At 40.9% G+C, this 13715-nt stretch overlaps 1 protein-coding gene across 3 annotated transcripts in view; it reads left to right on the forward strand.

Annotated features, from left to right (window-relative positions):
• RBFOX2 (RNA binding fox-1 homolog 2) overlaps positions 1-13715 on the forward strand; it is an 846394-nt gene that overhangs the window by 286115 nt on the left and 546564 nt on the right. For 2 of the 3 annotated variants that reach the window (XM_075321972.1, XM_075321970.1), the window contains exons 3-4: positions 4095-4238; positions 4346-4399. In XM_075321972.1, the coding sequence (XP_075178087.1) occupies positions 4095-4238; positions 4346-4399 (198 nt within the window). The remainder of the gene's footprint in view (positions 1-4094; positions 4239-4345; positions 4400-13715) is intronic. The other variant, XM_075321971.1, reaches the window with a different exon arrangement.

Consider the following 13715-nt stretch of genomic DNA (forward strand, 5'->3'; position numbering starts at 1 on the left):
TGGGCTGAAAGTGCACACTCCCAGCTGCAATATGAGCGTTTTCACATCCAAATCGGAGAAAGGGTTTAGGAATCATAGCTCTGTAATGCATAGCCTCCTCTTTTTCAAGGGACCAAAAGTAATTGAACAAGGGACTCTAAGGGCTGCAATTAACTCTGAAGGCGTCTCCCTCGTTAACCTGTAATCAATGAAGTAGTTAAAAGGTCTGGGGTTGATTACAGGTGTGTGGTTTTGCATTTGGAAGCTGTTGCTGTGACCAGACAACATGCGGTCTAAGGAACTCTCAATTGAGGTGAAGCAGAACATCCTGAGGCTGAAAAAAAAGAAAAAATCCATCAGAGAGATAGCAGACATGCTTGGAGTAGCAAAATCAACAGTCAGGTACATTCTGAGAAAAAAGGCATTGACTGGTGAGCTTGGGAACTCAAAAAGGCCTGGGCGTCCACGGATGACAACAGTGGTGGATGATCGCCGCATACTTTGTTTGGTGAAGAAGAACCCGTTCACAACATCAACTGAAGTCCAGAACACTCTCAGTGAAGTAGGTGTATCTGTCTCTAAGTCAACAGTAAAGAGAAGACTCCATGAAAGTAAATAGAAAGGGTTCACATCTAGATGCAAACCATTCATCAATTCCAAAAATAGACAGGCCAGAGTTAAATTTGCTGAAAAACACCTCATGAAGCCAGCTCCGTTCTGGAAAAATATTCTATGGACAGATGAGACCAAGATCAACCTGTACCAGAATGATGGGAAGAAAAATGTTTGGAGAAGAAAGGGAACGGCACATGATCCAAGGCACACCACATCCTCTGTAAAACATGGTGGAGGCAACGTGATTGCATGGGCATGCATGGCTTTCAATGGCACTGGGTCACTTGTGTTTATTGATGACATAACAGCAGACAAGAGTAGCCGGATGAATTCTGAAGTGTACCGGGATATACTTTCAGCCCAGATTCAGCCAAATGCCGCAAAGTTGATCGGACGGCGCTTCATAGTACAGATGGACAATGACCCCAAGCATACAGCCAAAGCTACCCAGGAGTTCATGAGTGCAAAAAAGTGGAACATTCTGCAATGGCTAAGTCAATCACCAGATCTTAACCCAATTGAGCATGCATTTCACTTGCTCAAATCCAGACTTAAGACAGAAAGACCCACAAACAAGCAAGACCTGAAGGCTGCGGCTGTAAAGGCCTGGCAAAGCATTAAAAAGGAGGAAACCCAGCGTTTGGTGATGTCCATGGGTTCCAGACTTAATGCAGTGATTGCCTCCAAAGGATTCGCAACAAAATATTGAAAATAAAAATATTTTGTTTGAGTTTGGTTTATTTGTCCAATTACTTTGGACCTCCTAAAATGTGGAGTGTTTGTAAAGAAATGTGTACAATTCCTACAATTTCTATCAGATATTTTTATTCAAACCTTCAAATTAAACGTTACAATCTGCACTTGAATTCTGTTGTAGAGGTTTCATTTCAAATCCAATGTGGTGGCATGCAGAGGCCAACTCGCGAAAATTGTGTCACTGTCCAAATATTTCTGGACCTAACTGTATATATATGTGTGTGTGTGTGTGTGTGTGTGTGTGTGTGTATATGTGTGTATATATATATATATGTATATGTATGTGTGTGTGTGTGTATATGTATGTGTGTGTGTGTGTGTGTGTGTGTGTATATATATATATATATAATATATTTTTTTTTACACATATACACACATTTATTACTGTATATCCTGTATGTCCTGACAGTGTCACTTCATGCTTTTTAAAGAAAAAATTGGCAATAAACCCCAACCTGTGTTTTGTTTTTTTTTTTGTTTTTTAATTTTATTTTATTCGTTTACTATTTATGTGATTTGCAAATTAAAAAAAGTCCGTGGAGCCTCTGTTAGGAGTCTCAACACAGAAACTAGCCAGATATCCCTCCGGGAAGGACCCAGCCGAGGGGTGGCTCTTTTTAGGAGACCACCATAACCACCATATTAAGTGGCCTTTTTGGTCAATATCCAACTTTTTGACAAGTTTAAAGATATGACAAGGGAAATACCAAGGCCAGGTATCCATCCACAGACAGCTGTTTCGGGGTATTGCCCCTCATCAGTGTGGAGTTGGATTCTGGCCTAAGAGCCACTCCTTGGCTAGGTCCTTCCTGGAGGGATATCTGGTTGGTTTCTGTGTTGAGACTCCTAACACAGGCTCCACAGACTTTTTTTGATTTGCATATTTCCCAGGGGGCAATGTACCTAGGATTTCACGGTCTTGAGCGCCCTCGCTGGCTGCCGGCAGTGTGTTCTCTGGCTGGTCTCCCCGAGATCAGTGATTGTTTGTCTTATTTACGTGATTTAGCAGTTTCCGGACCAGCTAAAAATGTAAAACCTTTGGTTCATCTGTATATAACTGACTTTGTAAAACTTACTTGGATAATAAGCGGCTGCAGTGAAATTGTGCAGGAATAGGAATCTGCCTTGCAGACTTCCCATAGAAAAGGCAGGTTCGAGGCCACAGTCGCACTTGTGAGTGCCTTGCTTGTTACTCCTCGCATCATGGTGAAATACATGCAGCCGACCCGCTCGTGTCAGTGTGCGGCCGTGCCAGGTGATGTGATGCGAGGCTCACACGAGTCACTCGCAAGTGTGACTCCAGCATTATTACCATCTGTCTTACTGATCACTGCATGCACATTGCTGAACAAGCTCTTTGTATATAACATAAAAAGCGCTAACACTAACAGCGCTTCCTCTACCAGTCAGTGATCACCGTTGGATATATGATGCAAGTCCTGTTAATTTCAGCCTCTCGTTTCCACTCCTGAACTAAACTGAGACTGCTAAAAAGCTTAAATTGTTATGTAAAAAACAAAATATAACATTTATTTTAGTGGTCCTCTTGTGGTGTGAATATTTATTTTTTTTTTTTTAAACTTTATTCTCCCCATGTAGCCCTTAAAAATATGTAAAGATGAGACTCCATGTATCATAAAATGCTAACATTTGAATATCCAAACAAGAAATTCTTTTAGAGCTCTTAAAACGTCTTGTGTGAAAAGAAAAAGTGTGCCTGGTTATGCACAGGTGAAAATTGCCTGATTTTTAACTAGCTAAAGATTACTGCTGTGTGAATGCCTTCCTAGGACACGTCTGGCTGCATAGAACACTGCATGCTTGGCACTTTTCCCAGTGGACTTCAATATAAGACTTGAAAAACTGGGGAAAAAAAGTGTTACAAATGTAATGAGAATATGCAACTGAAGGTGTTTATCATTGCTAGAATATGGGATTACTCTGGGACTCTCATAAGGCTGCTTTCACCCATCCGGTTTTAGCAGTGCGGCTAAATCCGGCTCTAAAACCTATGCAACGGATGCGGCGGAAAAAGCGCAAACCGCATCCTTTGCATAATTTTTTACATGTGGCCCGTCCGTTCTTTGCCGGTTTCGGCACGCTACTGAGCATGCGCAGTGCAAAAAAAACGCATGCGGCGGCCGGATGCGGTTTTTGCCACATCCGGCATCCATAGGCATGCATTAGAAGTAGCGCCACATCGGGCGGATGCGGCACAATGCGGTTTTATTCGCCGGACAAAAAAACGTGTCAGGCAACGTTCCATCCGGCCGCTGCTTGGGCTAAATATGCCGCATCTGGCAAAAACCGGACCGAACGCAAGGCCATGCGGCACAATCCGGCACTAATGAAAGTCTATGCGGAAAAAACGCAACCGGCGGCAAAAAAAAAACGGTTGCGGTTTCTGTAAAGAGCCGGATTGTGCCGCACAGCCAAACCGGATGTGTGAAAGCAGCCTAAGTGGGGATCTTTGCAATCAGGAACATGAATGGCTTGATTGATACAATATTCTAGGAATTTGCCATCCTCTCATTTTTAGTCTTACATTTAGTGCTGTTCAAATGTCTTTAAAAAACACATTATACAAATTTACATTATCAATTTTTTCAAGATGTTTGTATTTTTCTGTAAATGTAACACTTGCAAACTGTAGGATCTTGATGCAATATCTTCCACTGAAAATGTGCTTTTGTGTTTGCAAATAGCTTAACACTTAGTATATGCCATTTTTCATTTCATGCTAGCAGACAGATGGAGCTCAGCCAGAAGGGCAACAGCCGCAAACGCTGACTAACGACAGCGCTGAGACGAAACCAACTCCTAAGCGCCTTCATGTCTCCAACATACCATTTCGGTTTAGAGACCCTGATCTACGGCAAATGTTTGGAGTAAGTAATTGGTATAATGAGGTTATAGATTTGGGACTAGTGGAGAAAAAAATTGTAATCCCTGTACTTTAAGATTGTAGTGTTAAGTATTTTTTTTTTTCCTGCAGCAATTTGGAAAAATTCTTGATGTAGAAATAATTTTTAATGAAAGAGGCTCAAAGGTAAGTTAAAGCTTATTTTTAATTTGGATGTAAGCTCCATAACATTTTTTTTGTGGTTAATCTTTTTACAAAAAAATCTCATTAAAGGGAAGTATATGAAAGTAGTTTTGTTTTCTTCTTCATAAAGCCCCTTTGCCAATAAAATATTTGAAAAAAACCCAAAACAAAGCATCAAAACAAAGAAACATACATTATGGACAAAATAATAAAGTAAGGCTGCTTTCACACTATGTTTTTTTAACATGCGTCCTGAACGTTTTTTTAACGCAAAAGTGGATCCAGTGCAAATGCGTTTTCCTTTCAATGCATTTGCAATGGACTCGCGTCAACATGCGTTCACCTGCGTTTGCGTGCGTTATAGTGAGGATCCAGCGACTTGCAGTTTTTTAACATTTTTCAAAAACGCTACTTGTAGCATTTTTGAGCTGCGTCCAAATACTGCAAATTGCTGGATCCTGACTAAACAGCATGCAAACGCATGTGAACGCTGGCATGCTGATAGACAGGATCCTGCTTGCTCTACTGAGCATGCACAGAAACCAGTCTCGGGTGATCAGTCCCTCTCTCTCCCCTTCTCCCTCCACCCTCTCATTCCTCCCTCTCTCTCTCTGTCTCTCCCCCTCCCCCTCCTGTCTCTCTCTCCCACCTGAGAGCTGCAGACACTCGTAACCAAGGTAAATATCGGGTATCCAAGCAAGTTACCCGATGTTTACCTTGGTTACGAACCTCCGCAGTTGTAAGAAGCCGGCTCCCAGTCTGGCACGTTTAGTTCACCTCACTCCCGATCACATGACTCCAATGCCCGCCCCTAAACATCCAGTGACAGGATCCTGCAAAATAACACATGCATTGTTAGCATGCGTTTTTTGCTGTAAAAGCAGGATCCGCTTTTACAGCAAAAAAACGTTCATGACGCATGTTAAAAAAACAGTGTGAAAGCAGCCTAATGCCAGCAATTCCTCACCCCAAATTCAGTATCCCGGTGTAGAACGTAGGCACAATAACAAAAAGGAACTTAAAATGCTGAATATTAGGAAAGCTGCATGTGTTTAAATACGTGTAACTTAATCTACAGCTTTCCACATCTGGTTCAGCTTTATACTTGCAAGTACAGACTGTTATTCTCTTTCCTGTTAGAATTGTGGCAGGAGAACAAATCTAATACGTGGCAGTATAATCTGCTCCATATTTTTATGCAGCTGAAATATCAATCTTCCATGGGCATAAAATTTGACTACAAAAAAAAAAGCTCATACACAAACTATTGACCATATTTTGCATGTCACATAATTTTTCTCACTCAAAATATAATGGGTGTTATTTTTAAGACTTTTTTAAAAAAATACTTAACACCTTACACGCTCCTAAAGCTGTGTGCGCACGTTGCGTAAATACATGCAGTTACGCTGCGCTTTGTAGCGCAGCGTAACTGCATGCGTCCTGCGTCCCCTGCACAGTCTATGGAGATTGTGCAGGGGCCGTGCGCACGTGGCGTCTTAGAGCGCAGCGCTGCGGCTGCTGCCCGAAGCGCTGCGTTCTAAGAAGTGACATGTCACTTCTTCCGTGCGCTTTGCCGGCAGCTCCTGCTCTGTCTATGGCAGGAGCTGCAGGCAGAGCGCATGGAATCTGCTTTTTTTTTTTTTATTTTTCTCTACGGACATTTTCTGCAGCGATTTGAAGCGCACGTGTGCTCTTCAGATCGCTGCAGAAATTTCTGCAGGGCTAGTACGCAACGTGCGCACATAGCCTTACCCTGTACTGCTCGGTGTGACTTGTCAGGACTACTCATCTGCTTCTTTGTCAGGTGCAGTGTTGTATTTTTTTTTTCTTTTTTCACTAAGGCTGCTTTCACACTACGTTTTTTTAACATGCGTCCTGAACGTTTTTTTAACGCAAAAACTGATCCAGTGCAAATGCGTTTTCATTTCAATGCGTTTGCAATTGACTCGCATTTGCAATTGACTCGCATCAACATGCGTTCACATGCGTTTGCGTGCGTTATAGTAAGGATCCAGCGACTTGCCGTTTTTTTACTTCAAAAACGCTACTTGTAGCGTTTTTGAGCTGCATCCAAATACTGCAAATTGCTGGATCCTGACTATACTGCACACAAACGTATGTGAACGCTGGCATGCTGATAGACAGGATCCTGCTTGCTCTACTAAGCATGCCCAGAAACCAGCCTGGTGTTATCAGTCCCTCTCTCCACCACCTGAGTAGCTGCGGAGGCTCGTAACCAAGGTAAACATCGGGTAACTTGCTTGGATACCCGATGTTTACCTTGGTTGCGTGTGCAGGTGAGCCCGGCTCCTAGCAGCTGCAGACGCTCGTAACCAAGGTAAAGATCGGGTATCCAAGCAAGTTACCCGATGTTTACCTTGATTACGAGCCTCCGCAGCTGTCAGATGCCGGCTCAGTCTTTAACGTTCAGTTCCCCTCACTCCCGATCACATGACTCCAATGCCCGCCCATAAACTTCAAGTGACAGGATCCTGCAAAATAACACATGTTTGCGTGCGTTTTTCTCTGCAAAAACAGGATCCGCTTTTGCAGCAAAAAAAGTTCATGACGCATGCTAAAAAAACGTAGTGTGAAAGCAGCCTTAGCATGATAACACCAAATGTAATAATTATATTAAATAATAATGAACACTATAACCTTAATACAAATGGGGCGTTGATCCAGGAAACTAGTCTGACTGCCATATGTGGAGATAGGAAGGAATTGGGATTTTTCCCCTAATATAGAGCTTACGGTCTGCCCCATGGGGGTTTTGCCTTCCTCTGGATCATCGTTAGGCTATAGGTTGAACTCTGTACTCCAGTCTACCTTCAACCTTAGTATTGATTAGTTTCTTATAATAATAATAATAATAATAATAATAATAATAATAATAATAATTAATTTTCTTCTAGCATTTTAACCTTTTTTTTTTTTATTCTGTGAAGGTAAAGTTTACAAATGCCAACATTAGCTATAATCTTCCCTCCACAAAACCTCTCTACTCCTGCCGCCAGATTGCAGTATTGATAGACCCCGGTCTGCTGTGCTCATTGATTGTCTGCAGTGGTCACCTACACTATAGTAGTAATGAGGATGTTTTGGAGCAGAAATGAGGAGGCAATTAGTTAAACTCAAACAAACTTACAGAATAACAAAATATAATTGAAAAGGAAACCCATTTTAAATGGCTTCTAATCACCACCTTGTTAGTGTGGTAAGAAGCCTTTACTCTATTCTCTCCCTACCACAATATTTACTGCAGACCGGAAACTATTGCAACCAACCTTGAACATTTTTACATGTTCAATGAAGAAGTGACAATGTTAGAGTTTAAAAACCAATACTTTCGTAATACATATTAAAATTCATGAATATACAGCAAGAAAAAGGTGCTACGTGATAGATATAATATTAAGGGTCACAGACAGAAGACAATAATATAGTCCCGTAAATGTTAAATTAACAGGGACTAGAATAACAACCACCTACATATATAAATGTTGCATGCATTAGTTAAATGCCTTAAGGGAAATTCCCACAATTAAGGTGCTGACAAGATAAAGATTCCAAGTGTCATCCAGAATAAATAATCAATAAATAAATACTATATAAATAATTAGTAGTGATGAGCGAGTACTAAAATGCTCGGGAGCTCGAGGCTCGGGCAGAGCATCTCAAAATACTCGTGTACTCGGCCCGAGCACCGAGCCCAATGTTATCCTATGGGAGACCCGAGTATTATTCTGAAATGTTCCCCGGCAGCATGTAGAAACCATAAAACTTTAAATTAACAAAAAAAACGTACGTGTGTGTGTAAGCGTGCATATATATATATACACGCGGAGTGGAGTGCGGGAGGGGCCGTAGCCGAGCGGGGAAGTGTCGGGCTAAAGGCACGGTCACGCTGTGCGGGCTGGCCAATCACTGCAATTCCACAACAGGGCTTTGGCATTGCAGTGGTCTGCCAGCCAATCCCTGCATAAGGGATGGCTGTAAAAAGAGCGCCAACATGAAGACCACGAGTACAGCACGAGTATCGCGAGATTACTCGGTCCCCGCCGAGTAGCCCGAGTACATTGATACTCGTGCGAGTACCGAGTAGTAACAAGCATACTCGCTCATCACTAATAATTAGTCAAATATTCAGTTGATCATTTGATAAATTACAGCCCACCTCGGACATGCAGCATACCAATACAATTATAACCATACATGGAAGGCAATAACACATAATATTATTAGTATATTTACCAGTGTAATAAGGTGGTAAAAAGACAGTCTGTGACCCCTCACTCCGACACATGTTTCGCTCTGTTGCTTTCTCAAGGAGCGTGGAAAGACCGGAAACTATATATTATGTATAAATAAAAACCTCGCCATAAATAGATTTGACCCCCCACAATTTCAGAAGCACTCAGTGACTACAATACACATTTAGGTTTATATTATCTCAAACTAGTATAATGTACTTATGTGCATGTTAGTGTAGTTCAGAAAGTATGCATCTTTTGTCTTTTAAAAGGAAGCATATGCCGTATAAACAAATGTGGGAATACTTTTCTATGAAAAATTGCTATAAAAAAATTCCAATGGTATTGAAAGAGCATGTAACATGACAATTAAACAAGTGTTATGGAGATTTGATGGATTACATTACTGAATCTGGAATTTATGGTTACAAATGGACAGTTTCAAAAGATATCGCAAGCTGTTTGTTTTTTTTGGTTTTTTTTTTAATATACAGCAGTATATTTTACAGTGGGTTTTTTTTTTTTATTACAGACATTTGTTCTTTTATAGTAATCATCTGTACAGATAATAATGTCTTCCATTCCAGGATGCCATTAGCCAACTTTTATTATTTGAACTTTTACAATTTGACCATCAGTCTTCACTAAATTCAGACCAACCCTGTATTTGCATTACTAGGCCTATTTTCATACCAGCTATTACAAATTCTTACACTCGCTCTCTTGTCAAAGTAAAGTTTTGTTTGCGAAATCTTTTGAAATGGAAATACTTGTGATTTATTTTTTATATTTTTGTTTGTTTTTTGATAACATCTTGTATTCTGAACAGTCCATAGGAAGCGGAAAATCCTTCTTGGTTATAAATTAACATGTACAGTTCCATGGTAAATTTTATTTTATTTATTTTTTTTTTTTTCAGACAGGGATAATTATGTGCTGCTTCTAATCTTTTTCTACCCCATGCCACACCACCTCCCTTTTTTTTTTTTTCTGTTTTTGTTTTTTTTGTTTTTTTTATATTTTATTTATGATGTTTGGCCAACAAAGTCTGATTCCCATCCATAACTAAGCTGAATGCTTTCTGACAATGAATGGTGCTTTGGGTTCACTACCAACAAGTAATACGTGCAATGTGTTAAAAGCTAAATTTGGGTGGGAGTGGGAGATACTTTTGTGTCAAGTACAAGGTGTATGTCTTAGTTTTGTATGTAAAAAAGTTCAATAAAACTTTTTTTTTTTTTTAAAGCTATATCCATACACTTCCCATGTAGAAGAGAATTCAAGTGGTCTGAGATGAGTCGGGCCCCCTTCCCCGGTACTACACATTTGGTAACCTTCTAAGACCATCAAGTAGCAGGGTGTTTTTGTTAAGAAACCCTTTGTTACCTGTATTTGAAAATGATACTCGTGCTTTTAAATCCACATTTACTAAGGCATTCATAAACTACAAAAAAAACCAGGAACGCCGGCCGACAAGGCAAGAATGGCGATGTGCAAACCACAACAAATCGGCACATACTCCATGAGAGGAGATTTATCCCAATATCCCTCCTGTCTTCCCAGCGCACCTTCTGAACTCCAGCTGAGTCAATGGGTTTGAAAGATGATCTCACTTGCGGTGAGTGAATTAAAAAAAAAAAAAAAAATGTACTCAACCATTACAAAGGTAAAAACATGTTACAATTAAAAAAAAAACCACTCTACAAGATATATCAATTTAAGTAGAAGGAAAAAGCTTGTTTTTTTTTTTTTTTTAATTGAGAGCGGTTTTATGATTGTTCATTATTTATTATTGCGTTAAATACTTTGTTATGGCTAATATCTTAACCTCTTTACAACACATGACTGGGTACGTCATGGATCATGTGAGGTTAATCGCCGCCGCGGGCAGCTGGCAGCGATCCCTGCACGTCGGCTGATTTGAACAGCTGACATGTGCGTCAATCAAGCACGAGTGGATCCGCTCTCCACTCGTGCCTGTTAACCCCTTGCATCTCGCTGTCCACATGTGACAGCGAGATGAAACAGCGCGCAGCGGTAAGCATTCACTTACCCAGCGCCATCGGAAGCCACATGACGTGATCACGTGGATCTGATGGTTGTCATGGTAGCACAGGGTCCTGTGATGACTCCTGTAGCGATCATGAGTCCGTTCCTCTTACAGCCAGCAGACTGCCATTTGTAATAGGAGAACTGCTTTTCTGCAGATCTCAGTGGTGTGGCTGTAAATTGGAGAAATGGCAGTGCAATCAGACTGCCGAGTTCCCTAGAAGTACTAGTAAAATAAAAGTGAAAAAAGTTTTTAAAAATTAACAAAAATAAAAAAACCCTAAAAGTTCAAATCACCTTCCATTTGCCCCATTGAAAATTTTAAAGTGTTAAAAAATAAAAAATATACACTCATTTGTTATCACAGTGTTCAGAAATGCCCGATCTATCAAAATATAAAATCAATTAACCTGATTGGTAAACTGCAAAATGGCAAAAAAATTAGTGATGAGCGAGTACTAAAATGCTCGGGAGCTCGAGGCTCGGGCAGAGCATCTCAAAATACTCGTGTACTCGGCCCGAGCACCGAGCCCAATGTTATCCTATGGGAGACCCGAGTATTATTCTGAAATGTTCCCCGGTAGCATGTAGAAACCATAAAACTTTAAATTAACAAAAAAAAGTACGTGTGTGTGTAAGCGTGCATATATATATACACGCGGAGTGGAGTGCGGGAGGGGCCGTAGCCGAGCGGGGAAGTGTCGGGCTAAAGGCACGGTCACGCTGTGCGGGCTGGCCAATCACTGCAATTCCACAACAGGGCTTTGGCATTGCAGTGGTCTGCCAGCCAATCCCTGCATAAGGGATGGCTGTAAAAAGAGCGCCAACATGAAGACCACGAGTACAGCACGAGTATCGCGAGATTACTCGGTCCCCGCCGAGTAGCCAGAGTACATTGATACTCGTGCGAGTACCGAGTAGTAACAAGCATACTCGCTCATCACTAAAAAAAATTCCAAACCCCAAAATTACGGTTTTTGGTCGCCGCGTATTTAGCGCATGATGTGAAACAGGCTATCAAAACGTTGCATCTGCACAAAAATAATACCATTAAAAACAGGCCAAGATGCAAAAAATATAGTAGATTAAAAGTTTCGATCTGATTGAGTGCTAGTAAATGGGCTGCCAGTCTTGTAAAAATGATTAGCCTTATTATTAATAATAATAAAAAGCTCCTGTTTTTAACAACGCGTTTCAGCAAAACCAATGTTGCTTTCCTTATTGGTTTTGCTGAAATGCGTTGTTAAAAACAGGAGCTTTTTATTATTATTATTATTATTATTATTATTAATAATAAAGCTAATCATTTTTACAAGACTGGCAGCCCATTTACTAGCGCTCAATCAGATCGAAACTTTTAATCTACTATATGCCCACTCCTGACAAGGGAATTCGGTTAGAGCCACTCAGAGTAACAGGACCTGCTAGATCTAACCTGAACAACCCAGCTGGAGAACGGAGGATCGCAAAGGTGCTCCAGGATCCAAGTTGCTGGTGAATCATAGGAGCAATCAGCGATACCATACCCGGACTCAGCCAGCACAGCAACGTTAACGTCAGTGGAGACAGCCCTCTTCTCCGGAGGAATTACACACCTACCACCGATGTTGTGCAAGGGCGCACAACCTCTTCAGGTGAGCAATTCCATAATATAAATTTAAATTAATTCCATGGGTGCTTCTCATATGTGCTACCCCTCTCTCTTTTTTCAGTGAAGATGCAAAAAATAAGCAGTCACTAAGCCATAGATCCCAAAAAATGAGAACGGTGCGAAAAGTGTCCTTTTTTTTTTTTTAACTTTTAGATAAAAAGTAAACCTGTACATGTTTGGGGTATGCAAACTCATACTGAACTGAGGAATCACAAAAACACATCCGTTTTACCATATATAGTGAACATGGTGAATAAAATATCTCAAACTATTAGGCCGTTGCACTTTTTTTTTCAATTTTTTTTTCACACTTGCCATTTTTTTCAATTTTTTTAGTACACTATATGGTAAAACTAATGGTTTCATTCAAAAGTACAACTCGTCCCTCAAAAAATGAGCCCTTATATGGCAAGATTGACGGAAAAAATAAAAAAGCTACAGCTCTCGGAAGCAGGGGAGCAAAAAACAAAAACTGAAAATCGCCCGTGGGTGAAGCGGTTAAAAACATCCCTGTATTGCAGAGATTATAATATTAGGTGAGGAAATTGGTGTGGGAACTAAACAGCTTTATGTCATTTTCTTTGCTATAGACCCCCTTGCCTTCAAATCAATCTATCCCAATGAAGGTAAACGTGTAGATTTTTTTTACATTTTCTAATGGTAAAATACATTTTTATCACTCTCCTTGAGTCGATCATCTTTCAAACCCATTGGCTCGGCTGGGATTCAGAAGGTGCGCTGGAGGGATATTGGCCTCCATCTCCACTCAGGGAGTAAGTGCTGTCTTGTTGTGGTTTGCACATCCACATTCTTGTCAGCTGTTGCTCCTGGTTTTTCTTTGTTTGCCTATACGGGTTCCAGAGTAATGACATCCGGCTGGTAGCAGCAGGCTGCCTAAAAAAAGTTGTTTGAATTTGTGAGTGCCAGGTTTGCCACTTAGAGTAAGGGGTTTGTGTTTTGTATCCAGAGTCCATTCAGAAGCACTTCATTTAAAGTCCTTCTTCTGTTTCCTATTGGTGAGCAAGCACCACCATGCTCGGGTACTCATAATGAGCTACCATGCTCGGGTACTCATAATGAGCTACCATGCTCGGGTACTCATAATGAGCTACCATGCTCGGGTACTCATAATGAGCTACCATGCTCGGGTACTCATAATGAGCTACCATGCTCGGGTACTCATAATGAGCTACCATGCTCGGGTACTCATAATGAGCTACCATGCTCGGGTACTCATAATGAGCTACCATGCTCGGGTACTCATAATGAGCTACCATGCTCGGGTACTCATAAAGAGCTACCATGCTCGGGTACTCATAATGAGCTACCATGCTCGGGTACTCATAATGAGCTACCATGCTCG

This window comes from Anomaloglossus baeobatrachus, chromosome 8 (genome assembly GCF_048569485.1).
Source record: "Anomaloglossus baeobatrachus isolate aAnoBae1 chromosome 8, aAnoBae1.hap1, whole genome shotgun sequence".
Taxonomy (NCBI): Eukaryota; Metazoa; Chordata; class Amphibia; order Anura; family Aromobatidae; genus Anomaloglossus; species Anomaloglossus baeobatrachus.